This window comes from Carettochelys insculpta, chromosome 1, assembly GCF_033958435.1.
Source record: "Carettochelys insculpta isolate YL-2023 chromosome 1, ASM3395843v1, whole genome shotgun sequence".
NCBI classification, from domain to species: domain Eukaryota; kingdom Metazoa; phylum Chordata; order Testudines; family Carettochelyidae; genus Carettochelys; species Carettochelys insculpta.
In genome coordinates, this window is record NC_134137.1 from 285098229 (window position 1) to 285115494 (window position 17266).

Here is a 17266-nt window from a genome sequence, read left to right on the forward strand (position 1 = left end):
TCTATATCAAGGAAACTGAAATTAGAGACAAATGATTGAGCACCATAAATTCTAAATGACAGCAACAAAAAACCCTGTTAATATAAAAATTTTTTGAGCATGTATGAAAGCTTAAGATAATGAGACTTTTCAGTTTAAGACTCTCAAAGTAACTAAGCACTTCCAATTATATGGATTTGCACAGGCTGCAGCTCCCACAACTGTAACAGAACACTCGGCAAAAGCTAACTACAAAATTCCTTCCAAGAAAGATGAAAGCTTCACAATAATGGAAATACACACTTCCTGCAGGGGAGAAACAAAAAAAATCAACTGTTTTCCAGTTGAAGAAAAAAAATCCCTATCAATAAACTGAATGTTTATCAAAAGTATTTTACATTTGTATAATGCCTTTCATCCTGAAGGATCCCAAAGCATTTCATCCATACACATGCACATCAATGAAATATAAACCCGGAGTGGAATAAGAATACAGAGACTTATGTTGTTGCCCCATCTCATGGTCTTTCTGCAGAATCTTTGACAAGTCACTTAATTGTTCCACGCTTCAGTTTCCCATCAATAAAATATGGACACCACCTATTTCCCAGGGGTACTTATTAATGCTTAGAAAACAGATTTTTGGATAGAAATACAAGTACATTTCCATAAAGTCTACCATATCTGTCACTGGATCTTTCCTATTTTTGATATTTTGGTCATTATGCTGACCTACATTATGACATATTTAAATACAGGCACAATGCCACACCAGAGTATCTTCATTCCTCCATAGCCTCTCAAATTTATGAATTATCTCCTGCCTACTGGTTTAAGGGAATGCCCAACTTGTCCTTGTAGTAGAGTTGGAAGGAATCAGTTTGGCAACTGCTACCGTCATCTATGGTCAGGGGCTTTAAGACTACTTTACGCTTATCAACTTGGTTGTTTTGTGCTCAGAGACAATCATGGGTCCATCCAGGGGAGCTGAAACAGCTTGGGCAGAGAAGCAGCCTGAAGTCAGATTACTTCTTATATATGGAATTTGTTAAAGATAGGACAGAACAAGAAATGTTCCTTATCCTTAAGACAGGTACACCATGACATGCAGTTAATCTCATATCTACTAGTAGTTCTTATAGTCAAGTATGTTTTCTTTTTAGATAAGGCTGGCCTTTTTGCAGCCTCTGATTGCACTGTTTTTTTTCCCCTGCATACATGCTGGGAACCTGAGGATGCCTGTGCTCTTCTGGGCTCATTAAGACTCACCATTAAGAACCATAACCATTGCCTTAGCCAGTCAGGTTGAATTAATAAAGTGTGGATTTGGTATTATCATCAACAATATTAATGATGATTGTTAGTCACCCTTACACACCGAGGTTCACTTCCTCTTCATGAAAGTATCATGTGACACTGAAATGACTGTTAACTAGCCAAACTAATTTCACCATTATGACTACTGTGAAAACTCCATTCTGGTTATTCAGGTTCATAGATAATTTAAAATTAATGACAACCTGGGTAGATTGGCCCATTATTTTTCTGAAGTTAAAATCATGATTCTGAGAACCTTGCTGGTATTAGAGCAACGTCATATGTTAACAACTCTCTCAGCAATTTTGCTGTGACGAAGTAGGCTGCTTAATGACTAAAACGTTGCTGATGTGTTCTGAAACTACCCGAGTAGAGTGCTAGTCACATCTAACAGTGATGGAAAACTTTGATGTCTGATTTAATAGGATACATCCCTGACATATGCCACACGCTCTCCATAGTTTTCAGTATACATGAGTTCTCTTGGTAAAATAGCCTCTAAAGGCAGATTACAATTGCATCAGTTTGCAGATATATAGTTATGGTGTGTCTTGTTCTGAAGACCAGAAAGTCATTTTTCTGTCATGTAATTACCAGATGGATACATAAAACTTCAGAGTCCTTAACTGTGATTAAAAAAATCTTGGTTTTGGGCAGAATTAATTTAGATAAGACTACTCTTTTCCCTTGTTGCCCCAATTGTTGAGACCACTTGTCTTCAAGTAATAAGATTAAAAATCTTGAAGATACTTTTCACACATTCCTCCCACTGAAAGCCATGTGCCAGATGTGGTATGTTTGCTACTGACAAGTATGCCCAGGCTTCACTTTAATTTATCCTAGAATGACATTACAATAGCATTCAGACACTTCATTTCCCTCACCAATAATCTCTCCTGATCCTCTCCTACCTTATTGTCCTGTATCTTGTCTATCTTAGGTCTGGTCTACACTAGGGATCAAAGTCAATCCCAGATATGCCATTCTAGCCACTCCACTAGTGTAGCTAGAATCAAAGAATCAGGATGGACTTTGTTACCTGGTGTAGATCAGGGCTCTTCAGGCTGGTGCTGACGTCCCTTACGCCATGTGGCAGTGTAGAGTACCAGGGTTGACAGCCAAGCCCCAAGACATTGATTTTGCCATGTCTTCTCTAACACGTCAAAAATTGATCTACTGAAGATCAATCGTGGTGTGTCAAACTCCCCCTTTCCCCACCTGCCCATAAGTCTAGACATCCCCTTAGAGTGCAAAGGGACAGATATATTTACAGCACTACAGAAATACATTAATAAAAAATAAATATACTCATGTGAACATGAAAGTTTCTCTCTAATAGCTACATGTACTCACTAGTTTAAAAAAACCATTACGCCCTCCCTTGTATTCTTTACACTGGCTACTTATGCAAAGGCAGACAGGTTGTAAGCTTGTGCTACGGTTAGATGGTTGGTTATTTATTTCAGTGATAAGTAGTATTGCCTTTTGACTACAGATGATCTCTCCCTCCTACTCAGTTTCATCAAAACTTTGACATGATCCACCTTTTACTACTGCAACTATTATGTTCAGGAATAGCAGAATTAATTTTTAAAAATAATGTTGATAGATAACATTGATACTTATTTTAACATCTTTAAAATTGTTAAAGATGTTTATAGCTGAAGAAAATTATGGGGAGAATCAGACTTATTAAACAAAAGTAGATGACATTGAAAAGTTAGAGCATTATAAATGTTAAATTCTCAACACATTTCAAAGTATACAAATATCCTTAAATCAACAAAACATACCTTTTTTTACTATTAATTTCTTAGTCCATTCAACCCCAACCATCATACACTTATTTAAATTTTAACAAGATTAAGAAACTATTGTGCTCTATGTCATTGCACATCAGAGAAAGTGCACTAGCAGGGGACAGTTTAGAAACAGAAGTATAAAGGATTATTAATAAAATGTTTTGTGCATTCTTGCTATAGTATCAAAGCACTGAACATAAAGTCATAATCAAGTCACATGTCAAACTTGTCAGACATTACAGACAGCTCCACCTCTTGTATCACCCACACCATAACAGGAAAGGTTTCCCCAGCAATTACCTGGTCATCTCTTATCCTTCCCCACAAAATACGTGCTTTGGATCATGCTCTGCATGCTCTGTTGCTGTTTAGCCATCACAGCACTTTTTGGTTCTCTTTTTGTGTTTTTTAAATGTGGGGTATATATTTAAAATGAGCTTCTACTATAATGTCTTTAAAAAGTTCCCATACAGCTTTCAGGAATTTCACTTTTGACACTCTACCTTTTAATTTTTATTTAACTTACCTCATTTTTGTGTCATTTCCATTTTGCAAATTAAATGCTATGGTGTTGGGCTGCTGGGATATTTTCTCCTGCTATATTGATATTAAATTTAATGATAAGATGGTCAGTATTACCAAGTGGTCCAGTTATATTGACTTCTTCAACCAGATCCTGGGCTCCACTTAGGACTAAGGCTACGTATACACTAAGACATTAATTCAAATTTATTAAAATTGATTTTGTAACACTGGGTTTTATAAACTCGAATTTGAGTGCCCTCACCTCCCCACAAAGTCTGCTTATTGCTGCCACACACAATCGCCAAACATCAACTGTTGGCGGCAGTGCATTATGGGAACCTGTCCCACAGTTCCCTCATCCCTGTAGCATTCTGGGTATTTTTGCTGATGCAGCGTCAGAAAAAAATGCCCCACAAGTAGTTGTGAGTATGTGATGTCCTCTTTCCACACTGCATTGCCCTCATTCCCCTACTCTGGAAAGGAAACAGCCATTCTTCCAGGAGGAAGATAGGAAGGAAAAGTAGGGCACCAACAAAGATCTCCAAATTAATTGAAATCTCTTGCTGATACAACTGAATTGCTTTTTGTAACTGTAGCTATAACTGAATTATCAAAGATTTTACAAAAAGCAGCAGATGTCTGAGTCTTCTCAACTGGCCCTCCAGCCACTGTTCACCCCCCTTGATTACATATGATACCTGAAAATTATATAGGAATAATGGAAAGCTTGAAGAAAGAGGACGATAGTAAAGCTTTTGAAAAAACAGATTGTGAGGCAGGGTTTTTGGCTTCCCAGTCCATTACACAGCTTCTGTGCCCTGGGATCACCCAGAAGTCTGTGTCTTCTCAGCTGGCCCTCCACTCACTCTGCCCTGTGTTATGGGGGCCAAAGTTTGAAGAAAGACTTCAGAAAAGATTAGAGAAAAGATTTTGGGCTTCCCACTGCACTAGGGAGTTGTCCAACATGGTGGAGAGGCTCACCAAATTTTAACAAGTAGTGTTGCTCAACTGGTAGGGGGCCATCTCTGACTGTTAGGTGCCAGACCCCCTCATCCTATTGGGGTTGGGTGGATCAGAGGATGAACAGGCAAGTTGACATGGTCCCTGAAAATCATCATTTTTTTTTGGTGGGGGCAAGGAGGGCAGTTCATGGCTCGAGGGCCAGTTGAGATAGCTACCCTCGGTGGCTGCTGCAAGCCCCCGAAAATCTTAGCCACCAGGGGATACTTCCCCCGGGCAACAGCCAGCACCTGAAAATCTTTCCTGCTCTTGGTGCCCTCACCGTACGCAAGCCAGCACATGGTGCTGCCTGACAGCATGATCCACAGTGAACAGCAGGCACGTCCTTTTATTGGGTCGGGACCTACCCCCAGGGTGTGGTTGGGCATAGGAAAGACCCTGACTGCATGGTGTCTGTGGGGAGGGGAGCGGGGGGTGAAGCCTGCACAAATGTAAACCACCAAAAAGTTGTTTCTCGGCCTCTCATACAAGCACAATCCCACAACAGTCTAGCTGCCACGTGGTACAGCAGGGCAGGGGCTGGCACCAGTGCAGAGGAGGAAAACAAAAACAAAAACAAGCGCTCAGCTAGCAGAGGCAGAACCTTGAACTCCGTGTTAGGGCTCTTTTTAATGGGTAGATGCGCTCACAGCTCTGATAACAAAGAAAGACATTTCTTAGCCTCTCAGATAAGCATGACCACACAGCCACAGGCTTGCTGGTGCCAAATTCAAACTGCGGTCTTCCTGTTACCTAATTCCTGCCCACCTGGAGAGCAGCAGAGACAGAAGCAACCAGAGTGGAGCACTGTGGGGCATTGTGGGATACATATGGGACACCTCTGGAGACTAAGGAATTTGATTCAAAGACATGGCACTTCCACACTAGCCTTCATTAAAACTTTTAAATTCGAACTGGATGCTACACCCAACCACTTTTGACAATGAAGACAGTGACGTCGTAATATCGAGCTAACTGCTTTAAATTTGAATTTCTCATTGTATGCACATAACCTAAATCAAGAATTGTCTTTCCTCTTGTGGGTTCCATGACCACCTATTCCAAGAAGCAGTAACTTAAGGTACCAAGAAACTTTCTTTGAGTCCTGCCCTAAGGTGACATTTACCCAGTCAAAAGGGGGCTAGTTGAGACCACTGAGTTTTTAATTTTAATATCCTCTGTAGTCTCCCTGAGCATTTGCAGCAACTATTACCACTCAGGTCAGGCAGCTGATAATACATCACTACTCCTATATTCTTACTTTTAGAGCATGGAATTACTATCCATAGTGATTCTAAGGCACGATTTCATTCATTTAATATTGCTCTCATTTGATTCTATGTTTTCTTTAACATAAGGTTCCGTTCTCCAACCAGCACAACCTGTTCTGTCCTTCCAATACATAATGTACACTTGCATTACTGTGTACAATTGATTACCCTCATTCCATGAAGTTTCTGTGATGCTTATTGAATGAATATCCTAATTTAATACATGGCGCTCTAGTTCACCCATCTTATTATTTGCTTAAGACTTCTAGTATAAGCACTTTAAAAACTTGTCAGTTTTCAACTATCTGCCTTTGAATTATGTAATTGAATGGGCCTCTTTTTTGATTACAGATGTTTTTAAATTTTCAGTTTAAATTACCTAACATGTTATCAGTGATAGGATATTTAAAGGTATTTTAAAATTATGACAGCGTCCCTTTATACCAACACTCTGTAGCAGCATGTCATTCTAAGTGAAACTCAAGAAGCTGTTATATAGTGGCAATTGGAGATATTAAGCAAATATCTTACCTAGCCTGCATCCAGCCTTTAGGCCAGAGGGGTTTCACCTCTGTCTCCATAAAGGTCTTGAGGTAATCCTCTGGAGATTGACTTCTATTTGGCTCTAACTCATAGCATCCCAGCTTGATCTTGACAAGGTTACACAGCAAAGCCCTACAGAGAGAGAGAGAGAGAGAGAGAAGCCTTGCATGAACTGAGGTTAATCTGAATGCTCAGTGGAAAGACTGAAGAATGGAAGTTTTGTCACTACGTAATGGGCTGTTCATTGGCTTCTGTGGTGAAAAGAGCTCAAGAGTCTCAGTCCACTTGCGTATGAAAGGCACTAATATGTAAGAGAGACACTGTGACAGTGATGACCCACCACTGCACTCTCCTTTTAATTCCCTGAAGCTGTTATAACTAAACACCCTCCACCATCTGTGCACTCACACTCTTTAATCCATGTCCCTTTTTATGGGACGTGCCTTCAGGTGGAATATTCTCCCTCACCTTATTTTTCAATGTTCTAATTTCTTCTTACAACAGAGAATGCCTAAAAATTCTGATACACCACATTCTACATCACAGTACACTGTCTACTTAAACCACATGCTCATCTGGGCAGACATCTTGTCTTTTTATTCTTACTAAAGCATTGTGTCCAAAAGCAATGGAACTGATCTCCACATACTCCTCTCCCACAGGATCCCTACCCTCTACCCTCACAGCCAGGCATCCTACCCCCGCATTCCCGGTGACTCACCAGAGCCACTGCTGGAGCAAATTGCGCTGCCCCAAGGCACATCAGCCACCCGAGCCGTCTGCAGCCTAAGCCAGCTGTAGGAAGAGCCACGTCTGCCGCCATGCTTGTCCCACCAAGTGGTGGAAAGAGTGCACGGCATGCACTGCATGTGTGCGGCTCTAACAAGCATAAGCTCTAACGATCAACATTCGCCACTTTACGCTGTCTGGTTCAACACATGGCGAACAGACAGCGTATTGGACGCCGCAGTACTAAAGCATTTGACACTCAGCTTTAGGGCAGACGGACTGCATGAACGGGGCGAAACCCAAACTCCCTTCTTGACCCCAGATGTAGCCTCTCTAGGTTAGTCTGTGATGTATTGGCCATACAGGTAGATTGGCAAAGATCTAATCAATAGTGCCCGAAAATCTGCAGGTATCTGCTTTGTATCCATAGATATCTGCATTCACAGGTGGGGATAGCCACAAAAATGCTCTGAAGATCATACTGGAGATGTGGATACTAATTATGTATCCACACAGGTCTGTGCAGCACACACACAAACAGAGCGAGTGTCATCCTCCCTGCAGGCTCTGGCTCAGCTCTCTGAATCATGCAGCAGCACGCTAGGCATTCTGGGCTTCGCAATCCTCAGTTTGCTCAGAGGCAGGAGGTAAACTACAGCTCCCAAGAGGACTGAGCCAAGCACCAGTTTTGAAGGTCTGGCTGTTATTTAAATGAGTATGTGGTAATAGCTACATGCATTAGAGCCGTCACACCTGTGTAGGGGTGTCTGAGCAACCCCCTCAATGGAGGGTGGTGCTGCAGAGAAGGAACCAACAATTGTGGCCTCCCTGCCAAAGCAGAGGAGGTACAGCAGGGGTTGAGTGGGTGGCAAGACAGGTGAGTGCTTGACAGAGCCCTTGTATCACTGCTGTTCAGTGATCTGTACAGCTATTTAGAGCCCTGCAAATCTGCAGATATCCACACCCATGGGCAATTTTTGCAGCTTGGAGGAGGATACACATTTTTGTATGCATGTAGGGCTTTATTCAACAGTTTCCAAGAGCTGCAAATCCAGCACCTTTCACTAATGATAAATTTTGAGCAGAAACAAAGTCTTACCTACACTGGGAAATGTAACCTTTTTTTAATACCAATTTAATGAGATCCATTTGCTCAAACACAAACCATTTTTGATAACTGCTAAATTTTCTGCAACTGACAAGACATGTTAGGTGAGGTTGTGTGATCCAGAATCTCCAGTCTCAGCACATCCTCTTATATTGGGGTTTTTAAGTTGGGTCCTTGGGATGCAGCTTTTCAACTGCCTTCTGAAATTCCTACATCAGGGATACCCTCCCTTTGGCTGGACACAAGATTTTATATGCAACTGATGGCCCTTTATACTGCTCCAATATTTTGTGTAGCACAAAGGGGCTAGAGAAGTGATAAAGTTCCCTCAAGTTTCACAAACAAAGCTGCATGGCAAATGGAGACACCTTGCATCATACCAAACTATCTTTCTTATAAAGCCACTTTGCTCATCCCTTTCCCCAGCTTCCGTCAACTATGTTTCTGACGGACTGTTTATGAGACAATGCTTTGTTGCTGTGCCCCCACAGGTATGTTAAAAATATTGTGCAAGGTGAAAAAGGGTAGTATCCTGTCACACCTCACTGTATCGTCCCAGTGGAATTTCTTCCTTGGACCAACAATCCTTTTTCCTGGCTTATCATCATCATCTTCCTCTGACCCATTTTTCTCTCGTTCATCTTCTGCTTGTAACCTAGAACAAAATGTTTTGTGAGAGTTATGGCTTAAAGACACAGAAACATGGTTTATTCCCCAAGAAAGCCACGAATTCTCCACTACCAGGCTCAACAAAAAAGGGCGTTGTATTCAGGTTCTCATTATACGACTCCCAAAGACGAAAACATTGGGGTTCTTCGACCCCATCTCTCCATGTGACTCATCACCTCTGGCTGGTAGGTCAAGTTGCGTAAATTCTTTCAGGCCTACTTACTGTCACTCTAGTGCTGTGATTGTGTTGACATATGGATGATGTTCACCAGTCAACATTTTACTCCTCTAAGCAACCCCAAGCCCAAATCCATTTCCTTCATGCAATTAAGACATAACAATTTTAATAATCAGATCAAAAATAATTAAGATAAAAAAATCTCAATTCCAACATTCCCTCTCATTCTTCCACCCACATGTAGAATGAATTTTGTTACATGCACCAAGGCACTTGTGAATGTGCATCACCAGGAGAAACACAAACCTAGCTGTGGGCACTCTGCTAATCAGCTGGATGGCACGGGAGTCTCTCGTAAGTGGATGTACAAGCATACAGGGAACTCAGTTCAGTTCCATTTTCTTTTTATTAGCCACTTTTGATATATGTTACAGCCTCCTTTTACTCCTACTCTTAAAATCTTACCTCAAAGTCATTTAAGGGAACTTCTTTCCAGGGTTAGTTAGCAGTAATTAAGCTGACAGAATCAAAAGAGAGACATCTTTGCACTGTCACAACTTCCTTTTACATCTGTAGTATTTACATTCCAAAACTGAGAAACACAGAAATTTAATCCATGTTTCCTGCATGATTCCCCTTCACTAGGGGTTGGCAACCTGCAGCTCCAGGCTACATGCAGCTCTTTAAGAAGCCACTTGTGACTCTAAGTGCTGCCGCCACTTAAATGGAATTTATTTAAAAATAAATTCTGTTACAGCAGTGGCAGCTCCACAGCTGCTGAGCAGTTGGGGTGGCAGGGAGCCACCCCACATGGGCAGAAGTCAGCCAGCAGGAGAGTAGGAGTGGACAAGCCTGCCCCTGCGGGAACTGCGCAGCAGCAGGGAGCAGCAGAGGAGCTGCATGTGCTAAAGAAAGTTAATCCTGGAGGTGATGGGGGGAGGTTGGTGCTCAGAGGGGTGAATACTGAGGGCGGGGGTTGGAAGGTTGGGGCTCAGAGGCTTTAAGCCTTGGGGGTCAGGGGGCAGGTTTGCAGGATGGTGGGAGGGGGTAAAGCCTAGAGATTGGGGGTGCATTTGGGGGCTGATCTGGGTACAGCCTGGAGATGGGGCTAACAACTTTCTAACTGGTACAAACAATTGTGCGCGCTCTGTCATTAAAACTGGGGTGATAAAAAGCATGGTTTGATGTTATTTATTAAGGACTGTCTCACATTCATGTGCATTGTGGCTCTTGAAGGATTGATTCTGTAACTGAATTTGGAAAAATGGCTCTTCCCATGATTTCGGTTGCAGACCCCTGCCCTTGACAAATACAGCCAACCCTGAATTCAGAAATACGCACTTTGCATTCTTGGCTTGACTGCGAGCCTGACAGTCCTCCTGATATTTGAATAATTGTTCAGGCATGGCATTACTGACAGCCACTCTCAGCTTTTGCAGAGGTTCCCTCAAACGGTCATCCTAGGAAAAGACAACAAAGTAATCTTTGTATATGCACTCTTAAAAGGCTACAAGCAAGACTGTTGTGAGCAGCTGCTCAGATTGTGTATCAGGCCTCTACAGTGATTTCTAATCAATATTCCTATTGAAGCAGTTGGAAACTTTAGAAACAGTTCATGGGCAATTCCAACATGTTTGTCTAAAGTAGAACTGACCTAGCATATTAGGGTTAATGGTACAAAACAATGGTAAATTTAATTGCTAATACAGCTGAGATATTAATAGAATCACAGAAGTAGAAGGAACGTGAAGAGGCCATCATCAAGTCCAGTCATGAAACCAAACAAACAAAAAACCCACCCTAACACACCCTCGTCTGTCTGTGTGCAAGATCTATCATGAGAGAAGAACTAGAAACTAGGCACAGGTACAGCCTCCTTGACTTCCAACCTCATGTACCAATACTACCCAGCAAATTAGCTTTGCCTTTACCATTTCACACTACCCTGACAATTATATACATCACTCCTACAGCTGCCACTCTCCCCCTCTTTTACCTGGACATTGAGGTGTAATTTCTTCAGACGCTTTATCAGCGTGTCCTTATTGCACGGCACAAAAGCCTCAAGATGAGCGTACACGCTGTGGCGGATGACAGGACTTATCTCCTGTAACTGCAGCTCAATACTGACAGAAGCAAAAAACAAAAAAAAAAATGACAGGTTATTAGTGGGGCAATCCTGTGTGAGAATTGAAACTGTGCAGTAACCTAAGCCAGGTGCAGCAGCACCACTCAGACTCTGGAGGCTAAGAAATTCGATTCAAAGACACAGCACTTCCACACTGGTCTTCCTTTGAGCTTTTAAATTTGAACTTGGCGCTACACCCATCCAGTTTCAAAGATGTTATGATAACAATACTAATGCTCCCTACACCGAGCTAATGGTATTCACAGTGAAGACAGTCACTTGCTACAATAGAGCTAATGGCCTTAATTTCAAATTTATCTGGTAGTGTAGACATAGCCTAAAACTAATTGTTGCAAGCAGATGGAAGCACAAAGCAGTGAGTGCATTCAGAAAAACACTTTAATCTAATGCACATTACATGTAGGCAACACTAAGGTTAGTTTTGTATACCATTCAAATTTGCAATCATTCTGCCAATTTCATTCTAGGAGGGATTCAGCTGTGGCTGTTATAGTCATTCAAAAATAATGTTTTATGAAAATATTAATTTTTTGACCTATATTATGTTCATACAAACTTGCAGGTTCATGCGCACGCATGCACCACAAACAAAAGTCACCTTCCCAAAAAAAGACACAGGGCTGGAAAGATTCTTGACTTCTATCCTCATCTACCCTTCACAATGAAGCAGTGACATTTCCATAAAGGTCTTGAAATACTACCTGGCAAACTAGAATGAGAATGGGCTAGTTTTTTTTTTTTGTTTTTTTTTTTAAAAGTAAAACCTGAGATTACGTAATTTTATGAAAACATGTGATTGTAGAGAACTGAGGTATAAACTTCCACCGAACTCTACCTATAAGCTCAAGGCAATGGGCACTGAAAAAATATTTTACACTGGATAAACCATATATCTGCATCTTTGTATGTCACCACCACAGATCTTCAGCTCATCACTAACTGGCTTAGATTAAGTTGTCTTTCCCACCTGTGTGGTTTCCATTTTAAGGTCTTTGCAAAAGTAATCTAAAGATAACATCACAGAACTGAACACTTACTCCAGCAGAATATTGTTCATGTCCTGTGTGAAGAATTTCTTCCTGCCTTCTTCATCAAACAGCTTGGCAGCCTGGAAGGAGAGCAGTAAAAGTACCAAGAAATTTATAGCACATTTCACATAAATATCTTCACTGACTTAAATGGTACACAAACTACCTTTATGGCCATACATCACCCTATCCTGAATTCCACCCATTTTAACAGAGAAATACAAAACACCTACATTACTATTTAGACATGAAGAATATTACTGTATCTAATTGAAACAGCACAAGTGCAAATAGGTAAAACAATCACTCAGAACGTGGCAGTCTCTGGGGTTAATACCCTATTCTCGTGAAAAGTGCCAAATAGCCTTTCACTTAAAAGCTATTAAGGCCTTTGTTTTTTTTTTTTGAATTGGAGACGTTATCACTGTTTTGATGGTGGTATGTTTTGGAGCAGACATTAAAACATACTCAAACAGTGGCTCACTATTCACTTGAAGGAAAGAACATGACTCGGTACATTAACAATAGGAGCAACACTGAAATCCCTGCTTTCATTTCATTAAGGATCTGTTCCTCCTGAGGATTACTAGTCCCTTCTGCAGATCTTCTGCCCTCCTAAGGGGACTCATGTCCACTGCTCCTGATGAAACCCTGTGAAAGAACCATATAGACAGGAGAACATCCATTTCCTCCTTTATACTGTTGTCCAGTGTTCTCTTCAACTTTGGTGTTGCAAAATTAAGACCTCGTCTATGCTCCCTTATGCTGCTCATGTATCTGCCTATGTATCTTTGTAACTCTGTGGGAAGTGTGAGAAAAGATGGCCTTACTCCTCCTCCTTCCCACTGATTTTAATCTAAACAAAACGAAGGTGTGGTTCGCAGCTCTGGTAAGCATACCCACACTAGCTGGAAAAGGGCAAATACAGTGCCCATCTATAAAAAGGGGAAAAAGAACAACCCTGGAGAACTACAGATCAGTCAGTTTAAACTTCTGTGCCAGGAAAGGTAATGGAGCAAGTAATTAAAGAATTAATCTGCAAACACCTGGAAGAAAATGAAGTGATAGGTAACAGCCAGCGTGGATTTGTAAGAACAAATCATATCAAATCAATCTGATATCTTTCCTTGATAGACTAACAAGTCTTGTGGATGAGGGAGAAGCAGCGGGCATGGTGTACCTAGATTTAAGTAAGGCATTTGATAGTCTTGAATGATCTTCTTATTAATAAACTAGACAATTACAACTTAGATGGGGCTACAATAAGGTGGGCGCATGACGCTTAATAACCGTTCTCAGAGAGCAGTTATGACTTTCCAATATGATTGTGAACTGTTAACAAGTAGGGTTCCATAGAGGCTCTGTTTTGGGACTGGTTCTGTTCAATATCTTCATCAATGATTTAGATATTAGCATTGAGAGTGTGCTGATTAAGCCTGCAGATGATACCATGCTGGCATGGGTTGCAACTGCTTTGGAGGAGAAGGTCAGAATTCAAAATAATCTGGAGAAGTGGCCTGAGAAAATGGGATGAAGTTTAATAAGGACAAATACAAAATACTCCACTTATGAAGGAACAATCTGTTGCACACATACAGAATGGGAAGTAACTGTCTAGGAAGTAGTACTGCAGAAAGCCATCTAGAGTCATAGTGGACCACAAGCTAAATATGAGTCAGTGTGACGATGTTGCAAAAAACAAAAAAAAAAAAAAAAGCCCCACCAAACATGATTCTGGGATGAATTAACAGGAATGTTGTGAGCAAGATATGAGAAATAATTCTCCCACTATATTCTGTGCTGAAAAAGTGTGCACTTGGGAATACCAGGAGCAGTGTGCAAATGCGGTATTCTAACATGTGAGACTATAAAATGTGACAATAATTGCAATGCAGTTGATCATACCTAGAGAATGTCAACTTTTTTTTTAAAACTAGAAAATGTTCTCCAACTTATTCCCATAGTCAATGTGTTATTCTTACAGTAACAATTACATTGCAGACAGATGTCTTGAACTGACAATATTCCTTTACACTGAAACATCTCTTCTCATTCCTTTTCAAACATACATGCATTGCAAAGTGAAACAGTTCATTGTTGGAAGGGCGCATTTTGTACTGCATAATAGGAGTTTAATATTCAATAATAAATCATTTACAAAAGCTTTTTGTCTTGCACATTTTATCCTCAATCATGTACAGACAAGCCTATAATTGCAAACCAGTTTAAGGGCTAGACTGTGTCCACTGCTTTACTATTGTACTTTGGAAGTCTGGCATCACGTCTGTCTCTTGTAAAAGCCCTGAAGATTTTGTTTTGTAAAAGACTACTAAGAAAATCCATGAACTTTACTAGTGATATATAAGTAGGGACGTACCAAATTTATGCCCATTCAAAGTGTCAGACTCTGAAATCTGGTGTCCTCCCATGCAATCTGACCTTGTGAGCTTTTACCATTTACTACATAGATTTCACAGGGGAGACGAGCATTTTTCAAATGGGGGGCCTGCCCCAAAAGGGAGATGCAGGAGGATCACAAGGTTATTTAGTAGGGGCACAGTAGTGCTGCCCTTACTTCTGTGCTGCCTTCAGAGCTAGGCAACTGGGGAGCAGTGGCTACAATGCTGGCTGGATGCCCAGCTCTGAAGGTAGCACCCCACCAACAGAAACACAAAAGTAAGGGTGGTAATACCATACCTATGTCACCCTTACTTCTGTATTGCTGCTTTAAGAGCTGCGAGGACAGAATGGCAGCTGCTGATTAAGATCCCAGCTCTACAGGTACGAGCATAGAATTGTGGGCGGTAATATCATAACATACCTTCCTTACTTCCGTATGGCTGCTAGTGGTAGCTTCGCTTTCAGAGCTTGATTCCTGGCAAGCAGCCACCACTCTCTAGCTGCCCACCTCTGAAGGCAATACTGCTGGCGGCAGCAGTGCCACAACCCACTACAAGAACCCTACAACCAACATACAACTCCTTTTTGAGTCAGGACCCCTATAATTACAACATTGTGAAATTTCAGGTTTAAGTATCTGAAAACATGAGGATTTACCATTTAAAAAATCCTACGACTGTGAAACTGACCAAGAGAGACCATGAATTTGGTAGGGCCCTGTGGCAACTTTCCTTACAAAGAGGACAGTAGACTAAATTGTAAGTCTTCCAACCCCAGGGAGTCATTAAAAAAGTTTATTTGTAAAGTGAATTCCACACTAAACTCATGCCTTCTGACAGCCACATCATTATAGAGTATTTCCACCCCCACTTTAACCGTATTTTCAGGGTTTTTTTTAAAAAGTTTCTCTTGCATATTTTTAACCTTGTATCAGAACAGCTGCTGAAAAAGATTAATTTGGAAGGCAAGACTTAAACTAACCAAAATCAACTAAAATGACTAACATACTCTGACCTTATTTCTGAAAAGGCAGCACATATTTGGAGATGGGGAGAACACATACTCGCACAAACCCAAACATAAAAGGTTCAAAGTGATCTCATCGCTCTAGGTCTGCCAAATGGCATACATGATAGTTTTCCACTGGGGGGAAAGGACCATTAGAGGTTTGGATAAATTTTCTCAGACAGATTTCTCTAGGGTAATACTGATCTGTTGACTTGCTAGCAGGATTATATGGCATTTGGACAACTGTTTTCACAGTAGAAAAAGCCATCCTGCTGCCTCCTTTAGATTGGTTTCTGGTATACACCTGTCTGTTCTATAAAGAAGTAGTCATTCCAGTCTCCCAACCAGAGAAACTATTGGGAAATGAGTTACTACTTGTTTGTCACAACACTGGCAATAGTACTGTGGGGAAGGAATTACCTGAATGTATTTTTTAAACAAATTTAGGAATTCACTTATATTTAAAAAATAATGAAATGTTTACTAGGAGCAAGTACTTACTGAAATTAATTTCATGGTTTTTAAAGGTATTGCACTTATATTAATGACATTGTCCACAATCACTGTTATCCATAGTGACATGACTAGGTAACTCATACTGCCACAATCTGAGCATTCATGAAAGGGAGTAAGAACTCTTTATCTTTCTAAGAAACCTTCAGATGATGGCTTTTTAAAAATCTATTATGAACAATTTAATAAGCACACTCATTTTTAAAATTAACACAAGCTCTTCTCCCCAGCCTACAATCTTATGCAAAAAACACACATAAACCAAATGAAAAAAAAAACAAAAACACAAAAAACAAAAAAACAAACAAACACCAAACAAATCCACAATCTACTGACCACAGAAAAACTCTCCTAAAACTGCAACCATGATGGACAAAAACATTTAGTCTATGGAAACCTTTTTCCTTTGTGTCTTTTTAAATCCCTCTCTCCCAACTACACTGTCTAAATAAAGAGATCACATTTCATCAAAGACCAGTTTTCTTCAAATAAAAATCACAATGTAGTTTTCTCTCCCAAATATTAACTGATGTCCAAGCTACCTTCTACTCTTTTCGGAGAGACCTGCGCTCCTAACAAGTTACATAATACTCAGTGAAAAATATCATAAAGGTCAAATGCAGAAGGATGAGACAGTATGAATTATTTCAAAAAGCCTTTTTCAGACCAGCTTGGTGACATGATACACAGTGAAATGTAGGATCAGTTTGAGGCAGAACATTATCACATGCTGGATCTGGCACATGCTGGATCTGGACTGTGTTTATTTCTAGCTGTACTGTACTCAGCCGGAAGGCTTTGAGTTAAGCCACATACTGGAGCCTAGCAAAACTTGGAATAAAAATATTCTAAGCTAGACACAATATTTACTAGCTTTTGCCAGGATATTGTAATAGCTCATTTTTTAAGAAAGCATCAAACCAATTACCCTAGACCAAGTAAAGAGTTTTATAAACTTGGGTACAGAACAAAAGTTAGTGAAGTGAATGATCCTTAGAAAAATCATTTTTCCAAGCATCAGTTAAGAAAGCTTCAACACACCTGGGGA

The 17266-nt window shown here is 40.6% G+C and overlaps 1 protein-coding gene across 5 annotated transcripts in view; it reads right to left on the bottom strand.

Moving 5' to 3' along the window:
• Positions 1-17266, bottom strand: part of UBN2 (ubinuclein 2) — a 94208-nt gene that overhangs the window by 39893 nt on the left and 37049 nt on the right. For all 5 annotated transcript variants that reach the window (XM_075010581.1, XM_075010553.1, XM_075010572.1 and 2 more), the window contains 5 exons: positions 12307-12377; positions 11117-11246; positions 10462-10580; positions 8815-8928; positions 6425-6568 (listed from right to left, as the gene is read on the bottom strand). In XM_075010581.1, coding sequence (XP_074866682.1) covers positions 6425-6568; positions 8815-8928; positions 10462-10580; positions 11117-11246; positions 12307-12377 — 578 coding nt within the window. The remainder of the gene's footprint in view (positions 1-6424; positions 6569-8814; positions 8929-10461; positions 10581-11116; positions 11247-12306; positions 12378-17266) is intronic.